Source organism: Panthera leo, chromosome B4, assembly GCF_018350215.1.
Source record: "Panthera leo isolate Ple1 chromosome B4, P.leo_Ple1_pat1.1, whole genome shotgun sequence".
NCBI classification, from domain to species: domain Eukaryota; kingdom Metazoa; phylum Chordata; class Mammalia; order Carnivora; family Felidae; genus Panthera; species Panthera leo.
The window spans coordinates 41,128,804-41,155,253 of NC_056685.1; the positions used below are offsets into that span (position 1 = coordinate 41,128,804).

General features: G+C 52.2%; 3 protein-coding genes across 7 annotated transcripts; 2 read left to right on the forward strand and 1 right to left on the reverse strand.

The window, feature by feature from the left end:
- Nucleotides 1-896: 896 nt before the first annotated feature.
- Nucleotides 897-16,261, forward strand: LOC122224171. 5 transcript variants are annotated; one of them, XM_042945666.1, is made up of 6 exons: nt 897-1,026; nt 1,149-1,324; nt 1,404-1,476; nt 2,059-2,262; nt 5,941-6,044; nt 7,091-7,793. In XM_042945666.1, exons 1-6 carry the CDS (start codon nt 909-911, stop codon nt 7,178-7,180), a joined length of 765 nt encoding a protein of 254 aa, XP_042801600.1. In that variant the 5' UTR covers nt 897-908; the 3' UTR covers nt 7,181-7,793. The 5 variants fall into 5 exon arrangements, 3 of the variants coding, with proteins under 3 accessions (XP_042801600.1, XP_042801601.1, XP_042801602.1); XR_006204672.1 differs by lacking the exons at nt 1,149-1,324; nt 7,091-7,793 and adding an exon at nt 6,255-6,841; XM_042945667.1 differs by lacking the exons at nt 5,941-6,044; nt 7,091-7,793 and adding an exon at nt 16,119-16,261.
- Nucleotides 5,312-10,672, reverse strand: MLF2 (myeloid leukemia factor 2). The gene is made up of 9 exons (XM_042945670.1): nt 10,465-10,672; nt 9,814-9,891; nt 9,425-9,551; nt 9,141-9,176; nt 8,020-8,073; nt 7,488-7,616; nt 7,161-7,320; nt 6,107-6,319; nt 5,312-5,863 (listed from the first exon to the last, which is right to left on the reverse strand). The coding sequence occupies exons 2-8, from the start codon at nt 9,861-9,863 to the stop codon at nt 6,132-6,134; spliced, it is 744 nt and encodes a 247-aa protein (XP_042801604.1). The 5' UTR covers nt 9,864-9,891; nt 10,465-10,672; the 3' UTR covers nt 5,312-5,863; nt 6,107-6,131.
- Nucleotides 16,262-20,539: 4,278 nt separating the features above from the next.
- On the forward strand, nt 20,540-26,059 carry PTMS (parathymosin). Its single transcript, XM_042948268.1, has 6 exons — nt 20,540-20,557; nt 21,108-21,791; nt 24,767-24,853; nt 25,051-25,129; nt 25,272-25,333; nt 25,504-26,059. Exons 1-6 carry the CDS (start codon nt 20,540-20,542, stop codon nt 25,552-25,554), a joined length of 981 nt encoding a protein of 326 aa, XP_042804202.1. The 3' UTR covers nt 25,555-26,059.
- Nucleotides 26,060-26,450: the final 391 nt, after the last annotated feature.

Here is a 26,450-nt window from a genome sequence, read left to right on the forward strand (position 1 = left end):
TGGGTGTCTTAGTCAGTTGAGTGCCTGACTTGATTTCGGCTCAGGTCATGATCTCACAGTTTGGGTTGGAGCCCCACATTAGGCTCTGCACTGATAGCATGGAGCCTGCATGATTCTCTCTCTCCCTCTCTCTCCACTCCTCCCACCTCTCTCTGTCTCTCAAAATAAATAAACTTAAAACAAATACAAGATTTAAAAAACAGGCATATAGGCTACTGGTATTCATCATTTTAAGCAATGTTATTACTTGAGTAATTTTTAAATGGTTTCTTTTTGGGCCGCCTGTGTGGCTCAGTCGGTTAGATGGCTGACTTTGACTCAGGCCATGATCTCACAGCTTGAAGGTTCGTGGGTTCAAGGCCCGTGTCAGGCTCTGTCCTGGTAGCTCAGAGCCTGGAGCCTGCTTCCGATTCTGTGTCTCCCTCTCTCTCTCTCTCTCTGCCCCTCCCCTGCTCACACTCTGTCTCTCAAAAATAAATAAACACTAAAAATTTTTTTAAAAATTGTTTCTTTTAATGTTTATTTTTGAGACAGCATGTCCAAGCAGGGGAGGGGCAGAGAGAGAGAGGGGAGAAACAGAGGATCCGAAGCGGGCTCCATGCTGACAGAAGAGAGCCTGATGCGGGACTTGAACCTGTGAGCCACGAGATCATGACCTGAGCCACACGAGCCAAAGTCTGATGCTTAACCGACTGAGCCACACAGGTGCCCCTAATACAAAAGTTTTTAAAAATTACCAAGGAACTATTTAAAGGAACCCCATGGTGACACATTCTGTACAACCCATTAATATCCTTTGTGTCAATCCGGATTTTGAGCCCTGGCTCTTGCAGTGCTGCTAGCTAGCTAACTGCGTGGTCAACAGTCACCTCTGTTTCTTAAGCAGTGACATAGGAGCTGGGGTTTGGATGACATCTGTAATTGTTGCTAAGCTGTGTGGAATCCTCTCCAACCTCAAGATTCCGCTTCAGGAGGTCCGGGGTGGTGATGCCCATCTGCTACCACACTTGATAACATCCAGAGAAGGTGAGCCGCAAGGTCTCTAACACTAAAAGTGTTATTTATAGCGTATCGTTATTCATAGCATATATTTAGCATATAGCATGTTATTTATAGCGTATAGCAAACTGGGGTTTGCTTACATTAAGGTCTATGTGAATTGGGAACCTGCTTCTGCCCTTCCCTGCCATGTTGCCTGTCAATTGAGAATTTCACACCCGACACACACAAACCCAGGATATCTTCACTAAAGTCACCAGCAGTTTTCCAAGAATCTCTCCATCAAACCATTTCCCACCTCAGTGTGACCTTGACCTTTCCTAAGGTATTTCTGCTCCCCCCTTTTTAGAGACTCAAGTCCACCTCTAGGGCCCTATCCCATGCCCCCCTCTCCTATCTTCCAGCTCCATGTGTCCAAATGTCCTAGCTGCGGACACTCGGTTGGCCGCTTGGCTGGCGAACACTTACATCTTGGAGGTAATTCTCCAGAACCTGCAAGCCCTCCGGGTGGCAGGTGACAGCAGATGAAGAGGGTGGGAGGGATGCCGAGGGGAACTGGGGGCAGCACCCTATTCCTATGCCAAAGATAATGTCTTCAGGGAAGAAAAAAAATCCTAAAGAGCAGACAAGGGCCAAGGAACTTGGAGTGCTAACTTATCCCAGGGACAGTCAGAGCAGAGCGTGGGGGTGGGGAGGGGGGTGCAGACAGGGAGGGCTGAGCCCAGAGGGAGAAGCACCACCTGCTTGTCCTTGTCTCCCTAGAGCTCCCATTTAAGGGTGGACATTGAGGATGGGAAGGCTCAAAGCTGCCAGCGCTCCCTGCCCACCCTCCAAAGCAGCTCTGCCGGCCTTCTGCATCCCAGGCCCCTCCATGTACGTCCCTCACGCCATGCCAGCTCTGTGCCCCCCACAGGCTCTCCTTAGGGATGGAGGCTAGCTGGGAGGCTGCTTGGGGGAACTGATACCCAAGGCCTTCCCTCCCCATGTCCCCAGTCCCCTGTTTTTTTCTTACCTTTTAGCACCTCCTGTGCCTAACTGTCCCTGTCTTCACCTCCCCAGCTTCCAGTGCAGCCCCACCTGGATCCCACCCCTCTAATCTGAAGACCCCAGTAATGTCTAAGGAGAGAAATAAAGACGACTTTTTTTTTTTTTTAATCCCTATCCCAACTGGAATGGACTGGGAGAAGGAAACCTTGACCCTTGCTGCTCCGTCAGCTGTTGGGAGGCCCCATGCTCAGGACTGGGAGCATCGGGGCAGGGCAGGTATGTGGAGTATTTAAGTGGACTTGGAGTATGTGGGTTGGGAGACCTGAATACTGGGTTATTGTTGTGGATCAACTCCTGGTCCTCTGGGTGACCGGTTTGTGACTTGGGCATTGGATTGCAGAAGAAGGGAGGAAAGGGACATTGGATAAAGGGTGTCAGTAGGACCCGAGGCCCTTTGTTACCATAGGAAGGAAAACATCCCAAACTGCAAGTAGGCCTGGGTCAGAGTGGCCCAAAACATTTGCTTCTACTTGTTGGTCTGGAAAGCTGAGGCCTAGAAAGGGCAGAAGATAATAATTGGGTAGCTGGCACCACAGAGGGCTGGAGGCCAGGATGATGATTTCCACGTTGTGGCTGGGAGTATTTTAGGAGTCCTGAGGATGGGCACAGAGATGAGGATCACCAGAGAGCATCAAAAGAGCAAGACAGAGGAATCAGGGAGAAATCAGTCATTTGTAACCCGTGCACTGTGTCAAATGCTTTCTGCATACTACATCACGGATTTCAGTTCTGCAGGATGGACCCATGTCTCCACTGCCATCAGCAAGCGCCTAGAAAGGCCCATTTTACAAAGTGGGAAACTGATGAGAGATTAAGAATTCTTCCCGGTCATGCTAAGTGGTGGAGCCAGGTCTTACTCATGTCAGGCTGCGTTCATAATTTCACTCCTGTAGATAGCTTAACCTCCAGCCAAATATCAGCCATGAGGAAAATAATGCGTCCAACCATGTCCTCCGGATGCTGGGGCCAAGGGCTGGGGGGATGGCTGTTGTGATTGAGGCTGGGCCCAGTTGGAGAGTTGACCAGAAATAAAATGTTGGCTTCCTTCCCGAGGGTTCCTTTCCCATTTCTGCCCCCTGGCCCTCACCCTGCAGTGGCGGACAGGTCAACAAGTGCCAGGGGGCTGGTTCTTGGGCACCTCACTAGGAGAATGTTGCTCACTAACTCCCCACAACAGATCCCTGCTGAGAACCAGTCACGGGTTCTAGGAGTAAGAAGCACTGAGTTGAAGGGTGGTCCTCACCCAAGTGCAGGAAGTAGGGGTGAAAATCAGTCCATGTGTCTGAAAGCCAGTTCCCATATGGGAGAGCTCGTGAAACACTAGGTTGACTCACCTAGATTGAAATCCGGGTAACCCTTGCCCTGCTCCAGCCCCCACTCAGAACCATACCTGTGAGTGTGGGCATTGTGAAATCCAGATTGACCAGGTTGGCCATGAACTGCAGCCTAAGATTTTACAGCTTGCCGGAAACTTCAGGGAAGTGAATAACTTGCCCAAGACCACATGGCTGGGCTGGTGGCAGAGCCGAGGACCCAGCCTCTGGGCATCCCTTACAAGTCTAGGGTTCTTTGTCCTGTGGGCTCCACGGGAGACTCACGAAAGCTGTTCCCACTCCCAGAAGAAGGACATATATGTGTTTGGACAGAGCACAGATTGACACTTGGGACTGACGGCTGTGGACGCTTTGAGTCCCATCATCTACAATTCAGCCACTCAGCCACCCGGGAGATGAATTATCTATACAGGCACCCCTCACCTTTGACAAGTTTACATTAAGCCACTTCACACGTGCAGAAGACCGGTTTGGGCTAACACAAAGAAATACAAAGGGGATTTTTGCTTTTGCCAGACAAAGTGAAAATAGCTTTCGGCAAGCTTTTGGTTTTGCAGCAAGTTGTAGAGGTGCCATATGCCCAGAGCGGCAAGAGGGCGGTCACCACGCTCCTTCCCCCAGAGCTATACTCAGCTTCTCTGCATCAGGCCTAGCTCTGAGCTGTTTGTGAGCATCCGTTTGCTCTGTGCGTCCCTTAGCAAGACGGTTTCAGAAAATTCAACGTTATTTTTTGGGTCTGGGAATGCTCAAACACTTCTCCATAGAAGTTAATAGTAATCGGTTCACTTTATGCCATTTCAGCTTCCGAAAGCTTTCACAGGAACACTCTATTTTCGGATAGCGGGGGGAGCGTGTACTTGTTTGACTTCTGAGATTCCTGGATTCTTTTGGCCACAGGGTTGGTTCCCTTGACCCTGATCATGGATCTTCACCAGCCCTATGTAATGAGATTTGGCACGTGTCCTGGAATAGGACGTCCATGCACGATCGTTGCTCTCTACTTCCTCCCTCTGCTCGTTCAGCTACTAGACAGATCCTCTTGAATCTGTTTGTTCACAGAGGACACGGGAAAGATCTTCCCTTCCCTAAGAGGAACCAGAGCCTGGAGTTGTTTTTGTGTGTGTGTGTGGTGTTTTTTAAGTAAGCTCTACGCCCAACATGGGGCTTAAACTCACAACCCTGAGATTAAGAGTCGCATGCTGTGCTGACTGAGCCAGCCAGGTGCCTGTGCTGTTTTGTTTCTTTGACTTTGATTTACCATAAACTGAGAAGAACCAAAGATTGTTATAAAGAAACCATCACCAGACCCTTACCAGCATTTACTATCATTAAGTAAGTTCCCAAGAACAGAGTGACCCATTTGGCCGAGCCAGGTCAAGCCAAGAGTCAACGTCTTGAGAAATTTGAGCACTTCATGCCCTTCCAGTACTGCTCAGGTTCCAGGTTGGTTTTCTTCTCTGGTCTCCTTCCCTGGGCTCAAATTCTCAACAACTGAGGGTGGAAGGACATTGCTGACTCCAAAGCGCCTCCCCCTCGAAGGCCTGTGCCTTCCTGCTCGGTACCACACGTATTCCCACCCACAGTCCAGGGGAGAATCTATGCCCAAGGGACAAGGGGCACCAAATTCCTCAGGCACCTAGGAGATATGCCTTACATTCTCCCTGACATGTGAAGTTACAGTAAAAGCAAGGGAGACAGCAGCCAAGGGTAAAACTGCTTGTCTTCACCCATCAGCCTAGCCCAACTGACTTCCGCTGCTGCTGCTCTGGGCTCTGACTGTCCCACTGTTGTTACCACCGAAGTACTGGGCTAGAACTCAAGTTAAGAAGGCCACACGTGGAGACAGAGGGAAGGCAAGAAGGTGACGAGAAGACAGGAGGGTTGAATTTGAACAGGGAAAAGACCAAAAGTAAAGCCAGAATCCTACTTGCTCTTTTTTCCATTCTCCTTTATTCCATAAACACCTAGTTACAAGTTGCACAAATCAAAAAATAAAGGCAGAGAAGGGTGTAGGGAAGGTTTCTGTGATGTGCAGGGAGTGGGAAGGGAGAAAGGGTTGGGAGCCAGTCCTCTCCCTCCACACACAGCCCTGGATAAGGGCTATGGCCTCTGCAGTGGGGGATCTGAGGAGGAGGTGGGCAAAGATCCAGGGCAGCTGAGGGATAGAGGAAGCCCCTAAACCCAGAGCTCACCCCAAAAGCCCCTTCGATGCATGGCGAGGGTAGAAAGGGGAAGGTGAGGAGGCTCAAAGATGGAGCAGCAAAATGAAAAATCAAGTTAGCAGATACAGGAGAAGTGGACTCATCATGGTAGGGGATTAAAGAAGGAAAAAGTAGGTAAAGGGGGCAGTGAAAGGTTCTCCCTGAGACCCCCAGGGAGAGGTGGGGGGCCAGCTTGCCTGTTAATTTAATATTAAATTGGGAGTGGGAGCTGGAGAGGAAAAAGTTATTTGGGGGATGATTTCTCAGCCTCTCAGCCTGTACCTGGAAGGGAAAGAGAGAAGAGCGAGTCAAAAGACAAAATGTAAAGGCCAGGAGTTGGGTTTACTCTCCCATTCCAGTGGCAGCATTCTTCTCTTCACACCAACTAAAACTTACACCATCAAAGGCAGTAATTGCTGGGCACCTGGACTCCTTCTGCCTCATGACAAAGGAATGTGCACAGGTATGTGCCTCAACCCCCCCTCCGTGCTTGACACCTTACAATTCCTCCCCCTCAATACTTACAAGAGAGGCTGAGGGCCTAGGGCCCTCACCAGTCATAGCGGCGGGACTGTCGGGAGGGGGAGTCCTCAGGTCCCTGTATAGCCAGGCGGGGAGGCCCCTCAGCCCTTCGTCCCCCACCCCCTGAAGCCTCATGCCGTCGAAATTCCAGAGGGCGCTGCTGCCGGAATCGGGATGTCTCCCTCCGCCATTCATCATCAAATGCTGCAGCCTCACCTGAAGAGCACAGAGACCAGACGTGACATTTAAATATACAGGCTGGCTTCTGGAAGCAAAGGCAAGCATGAGCCACAGCCTTCTCAGATGAACAAATAGAGCAAAGGCTGAAACTATGTGTGGGGACATGTTGAGGGACACCAACAATTTCTTTTCTTAGTAGTCTGGGGTTCCATATGGTTCCACGAGCTAATAGCCAACAGCGATTCCAATGTGGAAGCCACCAGCAGGCCTAAGGCAGGACTACTCAAGAAGGAAATCAGGAACAGGGTAATTATGAAGTTAAGGAGCACAGTGCCATGCACACAATAAGTACTTAATAAATACTTATTGACTTGAGAAAGAAAAAAACTGATCCCGACAGTTGGCCTCTCCTTGGCGAGGAGACTGCCAGGGCTTGACTTAGCCCCTAAAGCTGACAGGACAGGGCTCAAGTGAGGTCAGAATAGGTGGCCTGGAGCGCCTGGATGGCTCAGTCAGTTAGGTGTCCGACTTCGGTTCGGGTCATGATCTCACAGTTTGTGGGTTTGAGCCCCACGTTGGGCTCTGTGCTGACAGCTAGGAGCCTGGAGCCTGCTTCGGATTCTGTGTCTCCCTCTCTCTCTGCTCTTCCCCCACTCATGCTGTCTTTGTCTCTCAAAAATAAAAACGCTTAAAAAAATTAAAAAAAAAAAAAAAAAGAAAAGAATAGGAGGTCTAGGAGGTCCACCCAGAACTTTGCCAAGAAATATCTACAGAGGTAAGGAGAGAAAGCTGGTTGGTGTCTCCTAGCTCGCAGGAACGGGACCAGTGGCTACCGGCCCGGAAGCCAGAAGGGTGATGAGAAGAAAAGAAGGCTCACTCTCATCCAGGTTGATATAATCCTGCCGCTCCTCCTGGTCCCCTGTGCGGTGGTTTCGGGAGCGCTGAAGGATGTGAGCTCGGTCTCGGATGTGATGCCCGATGGACATCTGCTCTAGCCCACTGTCCGAGTCCCGTACGGTCCTGCGAGTCTCCCGGATCTGGGAGGAAGCAGAACACAGCACACAGCTGTCCCTTCCAAAGCCTGGCTACACCAAGCCGGGATAGACAAACCACCCCCAACTCAATCACGAAAAAAGAAGCCAGGGTTTCCGTGCGTGTCATTCAACCCTGCCTTCTCTGGGATATCAGAAGCCCTTCAACTCACCCCGCCTGGTGCCGAGCGCATCTCTGACGTCTCCTGGTAGACCTTGGGGGCACCATCACCCGTATTGGAGTAGGAGATGACAGTGGAGGATGAAAAGGTCTGGCAATTGCCTCCAGCTGTCATGTGTTCCTGTGGAGGAAAACACACAGCAGGACTGAACGGTCCCTCTGGCGAAGGGATCCCACATTTCAGCTGCCTGTTCCTGTCTGTATCTTTCTTACAAAACATGAGAAATGAGAAAACATCAGGACTCATCAGTACCCCCCAAATTCCTCTGAGTCCAACAATAAACAAGAAAGACCTTTAGAGACTGAGCCTTAATCGTATGCTTAATAAGACTACTCCTGCTGCTTCCTAGTTAGGCCACGAGAACAGATAAGGGAACCCAATGCTCTCTGGGTTCAATGACTTTATCCGGCTTGAGCCTTTCCCTAGCGCACTCTTGCCTGCCCCCGCCTCAGAGGACTCAAGAAGGTGTCGCCAGCCATCACTGAGAACAAGACTGCAAAAGCGTATGGCGCAAGAGCCTCACCATGTTCCCAATCATGTCGTTCATCATCCCAAACATGTCCATGAAGCCACCTGACTGCAGCAAAGAGATGGAAAACAGAGTCAGGAAAGCAAAGTCAGTGCTCAGATTATCTTGTTTAGGCACCCACTAGACACATGGCTACACATTCCCTTTCTCCTCTTCCCTCACACGGAGCAACAGCTCTGTCTCTTCATTAGCATGGCCAGTACATGGAATGTTCCTCTCTTTTTCCCTTCCCACATACTGCTACCTTCCTCCTCAGTCTCTATGGCTGCTCTGATCCCATCTTCTTTCTCCTGACTGCCTTATTTCCTCCTATCTTTAAGAAGCACACCCAAGTTGGGGCGCCTGGGTGGCTCAGTCGGTTAAGCGGCCAACTTCGGCTCAGGTCACGATCTCGCGGTCCGTGAGTTCGAGCCCCGCGTCGGGCTCTGTGCTGACAGCACAGAGCCTGGAGCCTGTTTCAGATTCTGTGTCTCCCTCTCTCTCTGCCCCTCCCCTGTTCATGCTCTGTCTCTCTCTGTCTCAAAAATAAATAAACGTTAAAAAAAAAAAAAAAAAAAAAAAGAAGCACACCCAAGTAAATGAATTATAACCTACAAAAAAAGGTATGGGCATGAAATAGTAAAAAACAAAAAAAAAAAAACTCTAAAAAGCCATCTCTTGCTGGCCCTTCAACTGCGTCTCAATCCTCAGGAAGACAAACTTTGCTAGGCAATCACATTTCCCTAATAGGTATTGCTCCTAGAATGCAGGGGTCAGTAAGTGAACATCTTTAACCCACAGGACTCAGAGCACACAACAGGACCAGAGCTTTGTGAACACTATAAAAAGATTGTAGGGGCACCTGGGTGGCTCAGTCAGTTAAGTGACAGAACTCTTGACTTCGGCTCAGGTCATGACCTCACACTTTGTGAGATGGAACCCCAGAGTCGGGCTCTGCACTGACAGCACGGAGCCTGCTTGGGATTCATCCTCTCTCTCTCTCAAAATAAATAAATCAACTTTAAAAAGATTCTAGGGTTACCCATAAAGCTATTCCAGAGAGCCACATTTGTAAATAATATCTAAGGGCCTAGAGTGTGTCTGAGATGGAAGGACACAAAGATGTTAGGACTCACCATTCCCAGCATCCCAAAGGGGGAAACAGTCCCAGCCTGCAGGAAAACACAAAGAACAAATTAGAGACCACATCCTATTCATTACAATCCCAAGCCCATGGGTCCAGCTTTTTTTCCATCCTCCTCTCAAAAGGGGATCACAAAACCCTTTTGGCAGATCCTTTCCCCCACTCCTAAAAAAAGATCATTCCACTTGCTAAGCTGGCTAAAGCGCAAGAAAGATCAAGGACTTTATTAACCACCCTCCAGGCTTCCTTTGGGTCTCAGGTATGTTGCAGCATTACCTGCATCCTACGGCTGGCAGGCCTGGTCCCTGGCATGTTGCCATCGGTGATGCTGAGGAAGGGGCTATATCCAAAGCCACCTGACAACATTCGGTTCATATGCTGACGGTGAATAGCAAAGGGGTCCCTGTGGAGTGAGTATACAGTGTGGATGGCAGAAGGGCCAAACAGTCAACACCCACTCCCCACCTCCCCCAGCAAAAAAGAAAAGTCATGGGGAAACAGTGGCACAGACGCCTATTTCCTCTCCATGTCTGAGCTAGAGTTGAGTATCCAGCTGGTTCCAGCCAATGCCAGCAATGGGAACCCAGATGTCTGTCTGAATCACTTAGAGACCTGAATTGGAGTAGGATGAGCGCCCTAGAACACAAGGGGGAGGGAATACTCACATCAGGAACATAGGATCCTCGGGCTCCACGTCCCTCATAAAACGGAACATCCTGATTTTAGCTCCAGGGGGCTCCACGCTGTAAAGATGTGGAGGCTCAGATACTCGGAGGTAGCCAGGTTTTTTGCACACCTGGCTCAGTGAAGGGACTCAGGACACTGTCCCTTCCAAATGCTGTAACTGAACCCCCCAAACTCCAGTGAGACCCTTCTCCAGGTGGTGGTCGACACCACCCTCACGGGAGAGAAGAGCTCTTCAAACCTCTCAAGGAGGGCCGTGGAAAATTTTTCCAAGCCTCGCAGTCTCCTGCCTCCCCCCACTCACAGCCATCCTCTTCCAAGAGCCCTGGCCAGAAGCATAGCCCCCTCCCCCGACGCCACTGTTCCAGATGCGAATCCCGAGGGCTGGCCCTCGCCCCAGCAATGACCCCAGCCACTTGGCCCCCTTCTCACCCCGAGCCGCCTCCAGGCCTCCCCCAGGCCGGCCTCACTATCCCCACCGCGCCTGTCTGCCGCTCCCCCGGCCCGCGCCTCACCGCCGGGCGAGCCGGAGCGGTAGGCCTGGCCCTCTCCCCTCCCCGCATCCCAGACCCTGCAGCCCCGCGGGCCCGCTCCCGCCCTGGCCCCGGCTGCCCGCTCTGCTCGAGCCTCACCGGTCCCCGATTCGGGCTCAGCGGCCCATCCGGCCGGTCTCGCCTCTCGGTGCGCTGCAGAATCGGGGGTTGCGGCCCGGGACGCGGGATTGGTCCGGGCTGGTGCTCCTCGGCCTCCCGCGCCGCCTCCTCCCAAGGCTGCCACCTCCGTACCCCCCCTCGGCCCACGGAGCCCGAACCGCGGCCAGGCCCGGACGGAAGTGACGTCACGATGGGACAGCCCGCCCCGGGGCCGGGCTCGCGGAGCTCCGCCCACTGGCGGGCGAGGGGAGTGGGCTGGGGCCGGCTTCCCGGGCGGCGGAGCTTGCGGCCGCGGGGTCTTCCGGGGACCAGGGGAGGGGAGGCCTCATCGCTAACCTGGATTTGGGCTCTGTGGACTGGAAAAGGCTCCCTGCGAGGGTGTGGGGGAGGAGCAGAGGCTCCCCTTCCTCGGGAGGGACGGGGCGGGGGAGGGCGGTGCGGCACGTTCCCTCAGGGGAAGGAAGAGACCGTGGGGCAGATTCCCATGGGGAGGAGGGGCGGGCTCCCTGTGGGCGACTGGGTGGGGCGGATCCTGGGGGGAACATTAAGCAGATTTTTCTACCCGAGCGGCGTTCAGCCCAAGAGGGAGGAAGGGCGGCCGTTCTGCGGGGGAGGCGCTAGGGCCAGTCCCGTCGGGAGGAGGCGCGTTCCAAGCAGGGGCGGGGTCCTCGGAGTGACGTACAGGAGGAGGTGACAGTTCTGCCCCTGTCTAGCTCTGGCTTCGAGAACTCCGGCGGGGCCAAAGAGAATCCAGGTTGGGAGGGCTGGCCGCCAGATGGCGCTCTTCGGCCAGGCTGGAACTACAGCCCTTTGGGAACTGGCGTTGGCGAGGCTCCTGGACCCCTCAGTTACCCTGTGTGAAGGGTAGGTCTGGGCAAAGGTTGTAGTTCTGAAATCATTTAGTTTAGTGCCAGTCTCTCCCCTTTCTTTTTCTCCGACTGCTGTGTCCTCAAGAGCTCCGAGTCCTGCACTGATCTTTCTTGCCTTTAGGCAGGTAGGTTGGTAGGTCAAGGGTCTAAAGTTTGGGAGAAGAAGGGGTGGAGTGCTCCATTAACCAGGATCACCCAGGGGTGGAGCTGAAATCAGACCCAGAAGACCCAACTCCAAGGCCAAAGACTGAAACTTTGACATACTAAATGTCTTGCATAAAATCTGGCCCCACTGGAGAGAAGGGCCCTCCCCCTGGGTGTCAGGGGAATTTGGACTGTCTAGGGAGGGACTTTAAACCAGACTCTTCCAAACTCTAGCTCTCCCTGGTTCTTTACTCTGGCTGCTAGCCATATTAGTGCTGTGTGGAGGCTGACAACGTGAAACACTTGTTCCCAATATGTACTTCACTAGGGGTGAAGGAGGAGGGGGTTCCTGGTGGCTCAGAAAAAGGTACTGGGAGCAGGGCTTCTCAGTCAGGTTTTTTTGGACTTGATCATTTTTTTTTTAATTTATTTTTTGAGAGAGAGAGAGAGAGAGAGAGAGAGTGAGCAGGGGAGGGGCAGACAGAGAGGGAGACACTGAATCTGAAGCAGGCTCCAGGCTCCCAGCTGTCAGCACAGAGTCTGATGTGGGGCTTGCACTCACAAACCATGAGATCATGACCTGAGCTGAAGTCGGCTGCTTAACCGACTGAGCCACCCAGGTGCCCCTGGACTTGATCATTATTAAAGAGGGAAAAACAATAGTGGAGACAGAGGGGGACAGATAATTTAGAAGCTGGCAGACTGGCAAAACCAAAGAAAGACAAAGACAGCATAAAAGAAAATTTGTTTTTCATTGATATTTCTGGGGAAGAGACTTAGTCACATCTTTGAAGTTTATTCTCTAGATTATTTCTGGACATCCCACTCTGCAACTGCCCCTTTTCCTCTTGCCCCAAAGGCAGTTTGCATGTGATCAGTTATTCTCTCAGTGAGCATTCTGTGGCCCAGACTTATAAGTGTGGTCCCTCACCTTCCAGCCTCTCCCTTCTCATCCCATTATGTCCAACTTTCACAGAATTGGATAGGAGATCTGGCCTCCTCTTTTTTTTCTTTTTCCACTACTTGTTATTGTCTACCTACTGCTTTTTAGGTGTGTAGAAAACTTTCTCTTCTTTCTTCCAAAACAAGAATCTGATGTCCGTCATTTTTACCTTTGTCTGATTTTAAATCAGTGTATTACCTCTCCTAAGAGTATTTACAAATTACAACTTAGCTTCTAACTGTGAGACAAAGCTCCAAACCTGGGCTTTGTCTGAAGTTAAAAAGAAATTATTGAATATGTGGGGATGAAGATGGAAGCGCAAGAGCTCGTTTTCAGAGTCCCCAGAGACATACTTCATAGGCAGCCATCTACCCCAGAAATTGAAGGAATGTAATTTTATAAGTAACCTTTATGTCCCCCACAACCAGAGTTCCTGTCTCCCTTCTCCCTTGCCTTCCCTTCCCTTTCCTGTCCCTCCCTTTCCCTCCCTCTCTTTCTCTTTCCTTCTTCCCTCCCTCACACCTTCCCTCTCTCCCTCCTTTCCTTCCTTCCTTCTTTCCTTCCTTCCTTCCTTCCTTCCTCCCTTCCTTCCTTCCCTCCTTCCCTTTCCTTCCATCTCTGTCCAATGAACTCTGATGAACAGAAATTCTTCAGTCACTGGATTGTCTTCTATATGACAAGATGTAGGAGGGGTGTGGACCCTGCCAGGAGTGAGGCTTAACACAAGGAGGATAGGATTTGGGGAAGGAAGAGAAACAATGTGGTTCTCACATTCCCTGCTCTATCTGATGGAGTCAAAGTCAGGAAGTCCTTGTGAGAGTAGAGCTGGGCCAGAAAAGGAGCCCCCATTGGATTGTGAGGTCATGCATTTGGGGCAATCCCAGGACAGTTGGATATTAAGACAGAATGAGGATGGGGCAATGATGTCCGAGTCAGGGGAGGCTGGATTTCCTGCCTGAGCCAAAGCGAATGGGTGTGATTGAGTGTCGGTGTGTATGTATAGGCACATATGTATTGGGGAAGCAAGAAAAACCCTGAAAATTAGTGCTAAGGTGCCCTAGGTAGAGTAAGCTGTACTGTGAACACCAGGTCAGGGTAAGATTAAAAAGTGACTCAGGAGCATGTTTCTTAAGTCAACTTTTCAGTTTGTTTTCATATCCGTATCCACTCAGCAAATATTTATTAAATGTCTACTATGTGTCAGGGAATATTCCTGGCTCTGGAGATACAGTAGTGAGAGAAAAATAAAGCAAGGTAGACGAGGGATAGAGGAATAGGCAAGTAGCTGGGAAGTGGTGGTTGCTTTTTAGGGTGACTAGGGAAGTTCCCCCTGATGAGAAGACATTTAAGCAGAGACCTAACAAGCTCAGGAATAGATGAGGTGAGTGCAGTCTGGGCAGAGGAAATAGTAAGAGCAAAGGCCCCGAGGCAGAAGAATGCTTAGTGTGTTCAAGGGACCACAAAGAAGGCAATGTGCCTAGACTGAGGAAGAGCACTATTGGATATGAGAAGATAGGAAGATAGGAAGAGCAGTAGTAAGAGACAAGGTCACAGAGAAAGAAGGAAGCCAGATAATGTGGGATTTTGTAAGACCTACAAAAGGATCACTTTGACTAATGTATGGAGAATAGACTATTGGAAGACAAATCGTCCCTGTTGGGGGACAAATAGTCCCTTTCTGGAGAAACAGACCTATTAGCATGCTGTTGCCATAATCCAGGTGAGATCTGCCGGTACCTTAGAGTAGATCAGAAACAGTGGAGGAGGAGGAGTGGTCAGATTATATATATATGTATATATGTACACATATATACATATATATATAATTTTTTTAATATTTATTTATTTTTGTGAAGAGTCAAGAATAACTCCAAAGTTTCTTGACCTGGGTGCCTGAATGAGAAAGAAATGACCATTCTGCTTTCCCCATTGTACTGAGAACATACAAGTACTGGTCTGAGAATATATTGAAATTGTGTCTGGCTGTAAGATTCTGACCATGTGGCTGGCTACACAGGATAACTGATCCAGATAGTCTTACCTTTAGCAGCTGACTACCTTAAAGTAGAAGGAGATGTAGACAACAGAAATAAGGGAATTCCAGGGGTGCCTGGGTGGCTCAGTCAGCTTAGGTCATGATCTCACAGTTCATGAGTTGGAGCCCCGCGTCGGGCTCTGTGCTGACAACTCAGAGCCTGGAGCCTGCTTTGGATTCTGTGTCTCCCTCTCTCTCTGCCCCTCGCCTGCTTACGCTTGGTCTCTCTCTCTCTCTCTCTCTCTCTCTCTCTCTCTCTCTCAAAAATAAATAAATAAATAAATAAATATTAAAAAAATAAAAATAAATAAGTGAATTCTATATGCAGTTTGACCACAGGTATTAGTTGTTAGACCATCTTGAGTAGATATGGTAATGTGAATAATCAGCATTAGAATTTGAGGTTTTAAGTCTTAAGAACTTTCTATCGTCTAATCTTTTCAAGAAGACATTCTGAAGGAGGCAGAATGCCTTGTGATTAACATAGACATAAGGATTGGAGTTTGTGCTACCTGTGCGGTAGCTCCTGTCAATATTTGCTGAACTCTTACTATGTGCCAGGCATGGTGCTAGGTGCTGGGAATAAAAAAACAAGGAAGACATGGTCTCTGCCCAAGAAGTTTCACAGCTTAGCAAGGGTAGGCAGCATGGATTTGATTATAATCCTGTGATGAAGGCTGCAAGAGAAAAGTGTATATTAAAAGTGCAAAAGTGGTTCAGAAGAAGGAGTCAGTGACCTGGGGACTGGGGTAGGGAATCCAGGAGAGTACTCCAGGCAGGATATGCGATCAGTGCAAAAGTACGCTTGCTCCATTTGGGAAGAACTGTAAGGAGGAAAACATTGAATGAAGCAAAACTTTTGAGGGAACAGTGTTGAGAGATAAGAGTACATAGGTTTAAAGGGACTAGAACTTGAAGGGCCCTGTTTGCTTCTGGACCTCATCCTATAGGTGTGGGGAAGCTATCAAGAGGTTTTATGTAGGGAAATGACAACAGTCCATTTGTATTTTAGGTAGAAAGTCAGTTTGTGCATTTCAGGAAACATTTTTGAGCTTCTCCAATATGCCAGGTAGGGAGGTCAGTGCTGGAGATACAAACATTCTTAGATCATGGTTGAAAACCCTAGTGAATTAAGCTTAAAGTCAACAAGTGTGAGACAGGACTGAGTTTGGAGAGAGGGGAGGCACTTAAGGAATCTTTAGAAAGTGAAATGTGGGAGTCCTGGGGAGTGAAAGAAAAGGTGGTCTTGGATGACTCTGCGGCAGGAATGAACTGGTGAAGGACAGTACCTTTAACTGAACTAGAAAACAAGGGAATTTCACCTGGATCACGTCAGGTTTGAAGAGCTCCATAGGATCCAAGAATTGATGAACAGAAGGGAAGGAGTCCCAGTGTTAGAGAGAGGGGTTTGAGAGTCATCCATATTTGAGGTCTGTGCTGGCAGTGGGGCTTAAAACCAGGGAAATACATGTGGAATCGCTAAGGGAGGCTGAGTCACAGGCAAGTGTTCGGGCAACACTGTCATTCATTGCCTTCTCCTGGTTACTGAGTCCTCCCTCTGCACAAAATGAGTCTCTAGCTGTCATGCCTGGTAACATTTTCCTGTAGCTTTTTCATTTTTACTTTCTGTCCTCTGCCTCAGCCACATGGTGTGTTAAATTTGTGAAACTGTGGAAACCCTGAGCGGACGTGCACCTACGGTAAAGTATACAACAACAATGGCCCATGTGACTTTCAACACAGCAGCCAGAGTTGCTCTGGACATTCTGTTGATTTCAGTTCAGGTCAGGATCCCGGGGCCCAGGAAGCCTGCTTAAGATTCTCTCTCTCCCCCACTGCTCCTTTGCCCTGCTTGCATTCGCTCTCAAATTAAAATAAAATAAAATAATAATAATAATAATAAATTAATTTTTTAAAAATGTAGTTCCTCAGTTGCACTAGCCACATTTCAAGTGTTCAATAACCACACGTGGCTAGTGGCCACTGCATTGGAAAGTGCAGATATAGAACATTTCCATCATCACAGAAAATCTTATTGGACAGAGCCAGAAAGCACCTATAAATGTTCCTTCTGGACTTTTCAGCGGGTCTGTGAAGCCTTTTTGAAAAGAGTGCACATGGAGAGAAATTAAAGGAGGACAGTAGAGGGTCGGGCAGTGGCAAACTATGCTTGGTCTAAAAGTGAAGGAGGTCAGGAAGAGGGCATGGAGAATTAAAGAAGCCAATCAAAAAATCTGGAGGAGACGTAGGATGGTAAAACCAATTCTTTTTGCTAGAGAGAAGGTTCATGGGGAAGTAAGAAAGCCCACAACTTTTGGTTGTGACGATGATAGCATAAAAAGACAGTGACCACCAGGACATCAGTAGTTAGAAAATCCCAAGTCAGAGAGAGAGGCAAGTCAGTGTCCTGGGAGTGGGTTGTGTGTTTCCTGGGCCTGCTCAAAGAAGAAGGTAGAGAAGGCTCAGAGAATGGGTCCGAAATGATGTGTCAGGGCTTGGAATTCAGTGATTTATTGAGCTCTTCCTCTGTGGTGCCTCCAGTCATGCTAGGTCTAGTGCACAGGGACGGGGAGACCATCAGTAAGGGTGGAGGAACCAACAGAGGCTGTTTGGAGTTGGGAACAATGTATAAGGATTTGGAAAACCGGGAGAGATCTGGGAGGCATTTTGGAAAAGTGTACTGATAGAGGGGACCATGTGCTGTCTGGTTTGCCTGGTAGATAGAGTGCTGGACACATGTCCCTTTTCAGGTTGCCCTTGAAATCTCCCCATCTGTTCCTTGAGGGCAGGGACCATTTTTCAGCTTTTGTGTCTCCATCACAGAGCGTGGTGGCTGAAACCAAGGAAGAGCTCAATAAAAATTTGTTGAAATGCAAGGGTTCAGGCTTCATAAAGGGGGCAAAAAGAAAACTTGGAATTTAAAAAGTTTACCTCTACTTAAAAGTGCGTAGAACATGATGATGGATACAACTGGACGGGTAGTGTTCATGATGGATGTGCCTTACTGTTGTGAGGAGGCTTTCTTTTTTTTTCTTTTCTTTTTTTAAATTTTTTAAACATATTTTATTTATTTTTGATAGAGAGAGACAGAGCACAAGTGGGGGAGGGGCAGAGAGAGAAGGAGACCCAGAATCCGAAGCAGTTTCCAGGCTCCGAGCTGTCAGCACAGAGTCTGATGCGGGGCTCAAACTCACAAATTGCGAGATCATGACCTGAGTCGAAGTCGGACGCTCAACCGACTGAGCCACCCAGGCGCCCTCTTTTCTTTTTTTAAAATGTTTATTTATTTTTGATGGAGAGAGAGAGAGAATGAGAGAGCATGGTGCGCACACATGAGCAGGGGAGAGGCAGGATCTGAAGCCGGCTCTGCGCTGTCAGCACAGAGTTGGACACAGGGCTCGAACCCACGGAATTGTGACATCATGACCTGAGCTGAAATCAAGAGTCAGATGCTTAACCGATTGAGCCACGGGGCACGCTGTGAAGAGGATTTCTTAAGGAACATTCCTGTAGGCAATGAACTCAAACGTGAGCAAACTTAGGCTGGTTTAGGCATCTCTCTAGGGGTCCCTCTCCTCTCAACTCTCCACTGAATTTTGCAAAGATAAAAAAAAAAAAGGAAAAATGAGGAATAGAAAATGAGTTTTTGTAAGTGGAATGAGAATAAAAAAAGCAGTGAGGAGTGGGGAGGTCCAACTTTCAGGTTTCTGTTGTCCAATGCCTTCACTGATAACTAGCCCTTCCTTAGCACTTAACTTATCAGATAAACAGGCAAGCTGAAAAACCTCAGGAAACTGGAGAGAGGGAAGAATTCACTTAGGAATAAGATAGCAATTGGGACGCCTGGCTGGCTCAGTCGGTGGAGCATGTGACTCTTGATCTTTGGTTTGTAAGTTCGAGTCCCAGGTTGGGTGCAGAGATTACTTAACAAAATAATAATAAAAAATAAAAAGTCTGCCTGGGTCCTTCCCTCACAGAGCTGACACTCTAGTGGGGAAACTGAAGAACCACTTGCCACATTTCAAAAGACTGAGAAGGTAATAATTAGAATTGAACACCTTCCAGACGGTAATGAAGTAAATCTCTAGGATGTCAAGCCAGAAGTCCTGGTTTCCAGGGGCTCATGCCTCCCTTATTCTCACCTGGCTTCCCTTTTCCAACCTCCAGAAAATTTGTAAGAAGCACCAGGTTTCCCCATTCAACTAGTGGGAGAAAATCTCAGTTGGACTGGGGAGTAATAGAACCCTATGAATAGGCAAGCCTCTACAAGGTCTCAGAAATAGTTCTCTGGAAAGGACCAAACACAAGCTGGCATCATTTAACACCACTGGCCCCAGAGGCCCAGAGACTAACCCTAAGGGGTATGGGGTTAGGCTTTCAGCTCTCGGCTTACTCCAAATTCATCCTAAGTTTCACTTCTAGCTTCTTTCTCCTGAAGCCAAGACTTCAGGAGACTGGTCTGCTGTCCAACCAGACAGGAAAGCATAAGAGATGCTTCTCCCATGCAGGAAGGGAATTAGATCCAGGCCTTCTGCTTCCTGGATCTTTTTCTTGTGGTCCCTGGGGACCCTAGTGTCCAAACTCTTAGATTCTCAAGGCACTCCCTTGGGCCTTGGGGCAGGATTCCCATTCTCTGCCTCTCCATCTCCCTGGAATTTTCCACTGCAGCTGCCTCCGCTCCCAGACACCCCTCCCTGGGCAAAATTCCCGGCTCCCTCCGCCTCCCCTTCCTAATCACACCTCATTCCCACCCCCAGCCCAGAGGCCCAGCCCACAGTCCGGCCCACTCCCCACACTAACCCCGGTGGTCCCAGTTAGAGAAATGGGAGGCCAGGCCCTCCTACAAGGGTGAGAGGGAGGGTCCCAGGCTCTCTCCAGGGCGGGGAGAAAGGACAGTGGAGGGGCTGGTCCCCTGTGGGGCTGGAGTGGGGGGAGTGGCCCTCCTCAAATCCCCATATAAGGCAGGGCAAGCAGTTAGACTCCTGGATTGGCTGATTCAAATGAGCATTCCACCTGGCAACAGGGTTTCTATTGGCTCTGAGGAAAAATAGGAGGAAGGTGGATGGAGGTTGTTGGTGGCGGTGATTGGAGGGGGGAGGGGAGTGGAGGTGACCGGAGTGGGGGGCGGTTACCAGGGCAACAGGGTAAGAGCCCAGCAGGGTGTCCGAGACAGCAGGCGGGGCTGGGAGGTGGAGAAGGGGATGAGGAAAGGAGGGTGGGAAGGAGAGGAAAGAGATTGACAGGAGGGAGCGAGACTGGGAGACTGGGTGGGGGGTAAAGGAGAGGGGAGAGGGAGAGAAATGAAGCAAGAAGAGTACAGAGATGGAGCGGGTCAGAGATCGCTAAAGACATCAGTGAGTGAGTCAGAGAAACAGATCGAGATAGAGATGGAAAGATCTCCGAGAACGATGATCAGAGTCTGTCCGGCAAGGAAAAACCTGGGTGGGGCTCCAAGATTTTTGAGGAGATGGAGACCGAGAAACTGATAGAAGAGTCAGAAAGAGAAATTGGGAAGTGTGTACACCACGGGCCCAGAAGATGGTATTTTTAAGCACTCAGATACCAAATGATGATGATTGATCAGTGTGTCCTTCTTAAGAAAATGAAAATAATAAGACAAATAATGATAATGATAGACAAATATGGGAGTGTACACACACCAAAGATATCTTTTTCCAAACCCTAGCCTTCCACTCCATCCACCTTCCTGACGGTTAACACACCCAGCTCCTGAAATTCCAAGCTTCTCAAAATCATCCAAAGATACCAAGACTGAGGGCCTGGAACTGAGGATGAGTGGTACAGGGCGGGGCTGGAACTCCAGACCTGAACCCCTTGCAAAGGGGGCAAATACAATCCAGAAAGGCTAGGGAAGATGGCAACCGAGGAAAGAGAAAAGGAAAGAGAGGGAAAATGTGGACAATCAAGACCTGGAGAGGAGTTGGAGGGAATCAGCGAAGGATACAAGGCCAGGTGACAGACTCACATGGGACAGGAACAGTGTGGTCGCGGGGGGGGGGGGGGGGGGGGGAGAGATCAGAGATGGAAGGGTAGAAAAGGGAGATGAGAGGTGGAGAAGAGGTAACCGAAGAATGAGAGATGTGAGGTATAAATTGTTGTGAGGGAGGGGTCTGGGTACAGATAAATGAACAGGGATGAAGAGAAAAAGAAGGACCAGGCGAAGACAAGTGAGATGAGATGGGCGAATAAGAGCGGTCCGAGATGGAAGAGAAGGAAGGAGCCTGGAGGGCCTGACACCTCTAGATCTCGAGAAAGATCCAGGACGGGAGGAACCCAGTAGGGGTCACAAAATGTCAGCCTAGGGCAGGACAGAGAGTGGGCTGCCCTTTTGGCCCTTCCATCTTAAGGCCAGAGAATGGAGATGCAGGACGGGAAGGGAAAGCCAGCGCGATGTGGAAGTGGCTCCGCCACCCTCTTCCTCTTCTTTAAGCTTTTGGTTTCTCAAATACCTGCCCGGCCTTTCCATCTGCTTCTCCCACCCCATCCCTTGGCAAAATCTCAGGATTTCTTGCGGGGGGGGGGCGGGGGGGGGTTGGGGGAGGGTCAGTAGGATTCTGGCCATCCCTCCAGTCCGCCCCCAAAAGACAGACTCCACTTTCGCAGGCAGTAGGTCGGGATTCGGAGAGGTCCCTCCCCGCAGGAACCCCACCCCTTTCCACCTCCTCGCTCCACTCCTTTTCTCCTCGACCGTCAGTCTCTCCATTTCCCCTCCTGGTCCTGTCCTCCCTCCCGCCTCTCGCGCGCTCCCTCCCCTCGCTTTCATCCTCCTATCCCCACCTCGCCAACCTCCGCTTTCATCCCCCTCCCCTCTCCTCTCCTCCCCGCTCCCGCCAGCCCCACCCCTGGGAAGCCCCTCCCGTCGGGCAGCGCCGCCTTTATAAGCGGGTTCCCTGCCCGGGGGCGGCAGCGGCTGGTCGGCGGCAGCTCTGCTGGTGCGGGGGCGGCGAGCCGAGGACCGAGCGACCGCGGCCGGAGCGCGCCGGCCACCGCCCGCACCGCCCTTCCGCCCGCCCTCCGGACGGCCGCAGCCCTGCGGGTCTCCGCTCCAGACCCACCCCCGCCCCACCCCGCGCGCCTCTGCCGCCTCTTCCAGAGACCCAGCTTGCTGAGCGGCCGCCGCTGCCGCTGTCGCCGCCGCCGCCGCCACCGCGCCAGGTTCCGGCCGCGGCCACCCTCCGCCGTCCAGGGCCCCTCCGTCCCGGCCCCGGGACCCCGGCTCCCCGCCAGCCCCGGCCCCGGCCCCGGCACCATGTCGGAGAAGAGCGTGGAGACAGCGGCCGAGTTGAGCGCCAAGGTACGGGCGGGGACGGCGGCGGCCCGGACCGCGCGCGATCCCCGGGCTTTGCGCGGTCTTGCGCCCCACGCTAACCCCGACGGCCCCACGCTGCCCTGGCGCCGGGTCCCGGCGGACCCCACTCCGCCCTCCCCCCCGCTCCCCTGCCCGGCGCTGCCTACCCCGCTTCGCGCGGCTCCCGCCAGCGCCCTCTAGCTTCCAGAGCGCCGCGCGCCGCGGCTCCGGCCTCGCCGCTCGGCCCGCGCCCGGCCCCCGCCGCCGTCCCCACCCCTCTCCGGCTCCGGCTCCGGCTCGCGCGCCTCTACCCCGTCCGCTTCCCGTCGGAGCGCGCCCCGGCTCACTTTACCGTGCCCCTCCCCCGCTCCGTCTCTCCGCGCCCCGTTTCCCCGGCTCTCCTTCCAGTCTGACCTCACCTTTCCTCTCCTAAGCGGTTTGAGATCCTCCAGAGTAAACAGGACTCTCCTGGGAGGCTGCCGCTCTCGGGCCCCTCCCCTCGAGGCCCGACCGCCTCTTGCTTCTGTGCTCGGACAGCTATTGCCTGTGTCTGTTTTCTCCTTCTCTCTTTTCCTTCCCTTCCATCTATATCCATTTCTTACCCCACTGGCCTTCAGCTTTCTTTTCTCTCCAGAGCCCCCTCCAGCCTCTCCCCTCACCCCCCGCCCCCTTCACGCTTAAAGAGTCTTGGATTCCTAAAAATCAGAAGCGGGGCGGGAATAGCCTTCGAGAAAGCTGAAGCTCAGCGTTACATGGCATTGCATCGAGCCGTCCTTGCTCTCATCAGCTCCCTTCCCTGGCCCCATCCCTTTGCCCTTGCCTCTCTTCCAGCCTTCCTCTAATTTCCCTAGGGAACCTGCTGAGTGTCGCTTTGGGAAATTAATTCGGCCAGCGCTTGGGGGCTGGGAGCCCGACTTTGGGGGAGGGGGTAGGGTTGGTTGTTGAGGAGGTCACAGAGGTCTCCTAGAGGCCCCAGAAGTGAAAGAGGGCAACCAGTGGGATTAAAGGCAGTGGCAGAGAGGGGCTATGTGTGAGAGCTGATAAGGTGTGCCGTGTGGCCCGCCGGTGGGCTGTGCGGTGGCATGTGACTTCACTGAGTAGGTGTCTTTGTATGTCTGTAATCCAGCGAGTGTGTGGGACTGCCCGTGTCAGTTACATGTGTGCATGTGGAGATGTAGATGTTCTGGAGCCATGTTGCCGCTTTGTGAGTGCCGAATGGCTTTGCTGTGCTCTCGTGCTGTCTCAAGAGTGTGTGCCAGGATGCCCAAACACCGGGCCATGTGTCTCCGGATCTCGTGGGCGCTCCTCTGTAGCTGTGTGTGTGAATCGGTGTCAGCCTGTGTCAGTGTGTGTGCCTGTGTTGAGTTAATGAGGCCAGGGAGCTGCTTAGCACAAGACCTAGGTCACATACCCTCCTGGAAAAGGGATCATGGAAGGACAGTGACCAGAAGGACAGGACAGGGGAGGAGAGGGCCCGGCCCCTTGGACTTTGGTCTCTGGTAGTCTCCCTCCCTCCCTGACGTTCTCCCTCCCTCCCTTCCTCTCTCTCTTTATCAGGCCAGATGGGAAACTCAGGCCAGGGCAGCACAGACCTGGTGCTGGGGCCCCCAGAGAGAAGCTGACTAGCCCCTGGCTCTCTAGGCCCAGGATGTAAGAGGAGAGCCCACCAGGTAGTAGAAATGCCATCCCCACCATGTGGCAACGAAATGAGGGCAGGGAAGTGGCATGAAGAAACCTAGCTGGAGTGAGAGGGTCCAGTGTTCTGTGTTCCTCTTAAAGGGAAAAGGGAATTGAGTGTCCCTCCAGGTCAACCATTCTGCACCAACCTCTACTCCTATTCCTGATCCTGTTCCAGAAAGGACACACCCTCCCGGGAGAGCCACTCACACAGAAAACTTCCATCCACATGGAATCAGATACACAGAGTTGCACACCAGCACCACATCAGATGGCACAGGGACATCCACAGTTGAACAGTGCCTGCCAAGGGCGGTTGGGGTGGGGGTGGGGGGGTGTGGAAAGAGGACTGGAATCTAAATTGGAAGGGCCAGTGTGATGTCCAGAGAGAAGGGACCCATGCACAACTCCTGTCTGCCACATCAGAATAAGACATCAAAGGTGTGCCTGCTGGGTGGGCTCCTGGGGTGAAGGAGAGAGAGGGGGGCAGTGGAGGGAGGGCACTCTAGGCAGGTACCTTCCCCTACTACATTCCCATCCCACCCCAGACCTTGTTTGTCTTTCTCTCCATCTGTCTGATACCCTCTCCCTTCCATGTTTCCTTTATCGTACTTTACCTATGTTCCCCCTGGAAATGGTGACTTCTGCCCTTCCACACCACTGCCTGCACCAGGGGCTGGGCTTAGGGAGGAGGAAACTACTCGGAACTGGTTTGGAGTAGGTGTGCATCAGGCTGGGGTGCTCTCCCTATTCCTGTCGTGTTTGGCCAAGTAGGAGGCTGAGGAGTTGGGGGACACACAGACAAACAAAGGCATTCAAGGCTGAGAGTGGAAGCCGGGAGGGATGCCCAGGAGAGAGAATACTCAGGAAAAGGCCCCAGAGGTAGACAAAAGGCAGAGCAGGGCAGGCTGTGGGAGGGGGCAGGCCAGGAAGGCGGAGGGACCTCAAGAGGGGGTGGGGCATCAGGGCTGCCAGCAGATGGAGGGGATTTGCTTTGCTGAGCTGAACTCTTCAGCCCAGGAGGTTTTGGAGAACTTGATGGGGGTCATGAGCAGTTACCTTGGCTGTCCATTCCTCTATCTTCATCACTTTTCTCTCCTCCCTTGAGTCTTGGGGAAGGTGTCTGGTCTCAGCCCCTTTGTGGCCGTAGGGACCCGGGGACCTCTGTTCTGCCTCTGAGCTGTTGTGGCCAACTCCTCCGTTTTTACACTCCTCTAAGCTCACTGCAGAGGGAGAACGGGGCGAGAGGGACCGGCTGCAGCTCATTTGTGGTGAGAGGAAGGTGACCTCTTTCTCTCTTGCAGGACCTGAAGGAGAAGAAAGAGAAGGTGGAGGAGAAGGCAAGCCGGAAAGAGCGAAAGAAAGAAGTGGTGGAGGTGCGCAGGGGTCAGGTGGAGACTCAGATCCCCCCTCCAGTTACCCCGGGGGGGGGGGGGGGGGCGGGGGGCTGGGTCCTGCGTTTGCTTTGGCCCCTCCCATCCTCCGCGCCCCACCCTTTGGGCCCTCAACACCCCTGCCATTGGTGGTGGTGGAGGCATACTGCCAGCCTGGCCAGCCTGACACTGCTCTCCCTCCTGGTCCCCCGCAGGAGGAGGAGAACGGAGCTGAGGAGGAAGAAGAAGAAACTGCTGAGGACGGAGAGGAGGAGGATGAGGGGGAAGAAGAAGGTGGGGAGGGGCAGGGGAGGCTGGGCTCAAAGGAACAGAGTCAGGGTGGGCTTGAAGACCTGAAGCAGGGCTGAGGGCGACCACAGGGGGTCTGTGCCAGAGCTTCCTGCCCTTCCCCAATGACCCGTTTCTGGCTCCTCAGATGAGGAAGAAGAAGAAGATGACGACGAAGGGCCCGCGCTGAAGAGAGCTGCTGAAGAGGAGGTTTGGGCTGGGTTGTGGGGCCTGAGGGGCTGTCAGGGCTGCAGCAGGGGCTGGGAGCCCTTTGGACTTGGACCTGGATGCCTGTGGTGCCCGGGCGGGGGCTGGAGCAGGGCAGGGACAGGGGGAGGTCCCTCTCCCATTTTGCAGCTACCCCAACTCTCCCTCCACAGGATGAAGCGGATCCCAAGCGGCAGAAGACAGAAAATGGGGCGTCAGCATGAGCCCCCCCGCCAATGGGCTGGGGGTGGGAGGCCCCTCGGGGCCTGGAGGTGGGGGTGGGAACAGACGAGTGCAGCCACTCTTCACCTGGTTCCTTGCTCTGGGCCCTGCACCAGAACTGCCACCCTCTTTGTCCCCAGCCTTCTCATGTCCGCCTCTCCAGACACTGCCCCTTCCATCCTCACTCTGCCATTGTTCCACCTCCCGACCTGCTCCATCTGAGCTCCCCAGCTGGTTCCCAATTGCTCCTCTCCCTGTCTTTGCTCTCCTCTTCCTTTCCCCACCCCTCCTCGGGTAGCCTCTCCTCCCTCACCTCTGCATCCCAGCCTCGTGTCCTGCCCATCCCTACCCTGCCTGATCCCTGAGTCTCCCTCAGATCCCCTTCTCTCAGACAGCGCCAGGCCGGGGTGGGGCCAGGGTTGGGGCCGAGCCCCATAGCTGCCCTCCTCCCCTCCCCTCCCCTTTTTGTATAATTTAATAAAGAAACGGTCGCGCTTCTGTTTTTAACCTGTCTCCTGCTTTCCCGGGGCAGAGGGAGGAGGGTGGCTGACGTCAGGTTCTATCAGGACCCTTTTCTTCTGTAAAAAAGCAGCTGCACCCTCCTACCACCCACCACTCAAGAAGACAAGATCAGCACTCCAGGGATGGACAGGGAGCACAGCTTCTCTGAGAGCTAACTTCTGTCCTGGTTTTGAATTCTTGGGGATTCTCCTCCCCAGCAGAACGTACACACTTCCCTGCTAGCCCACACCAGGTCTAGACACTGCTGAGCCCAGTGGAAAGCTACCAGCTCTGTTGTGCTGAACCAGGCAAAGAAGCAGCCTCAGAAACAGGAAGTCCCGCCCCTGAAGTGGGAGAGGGCTGGGAGGCCTGGGTCTCGGCCTCCTAGGACAGGGAG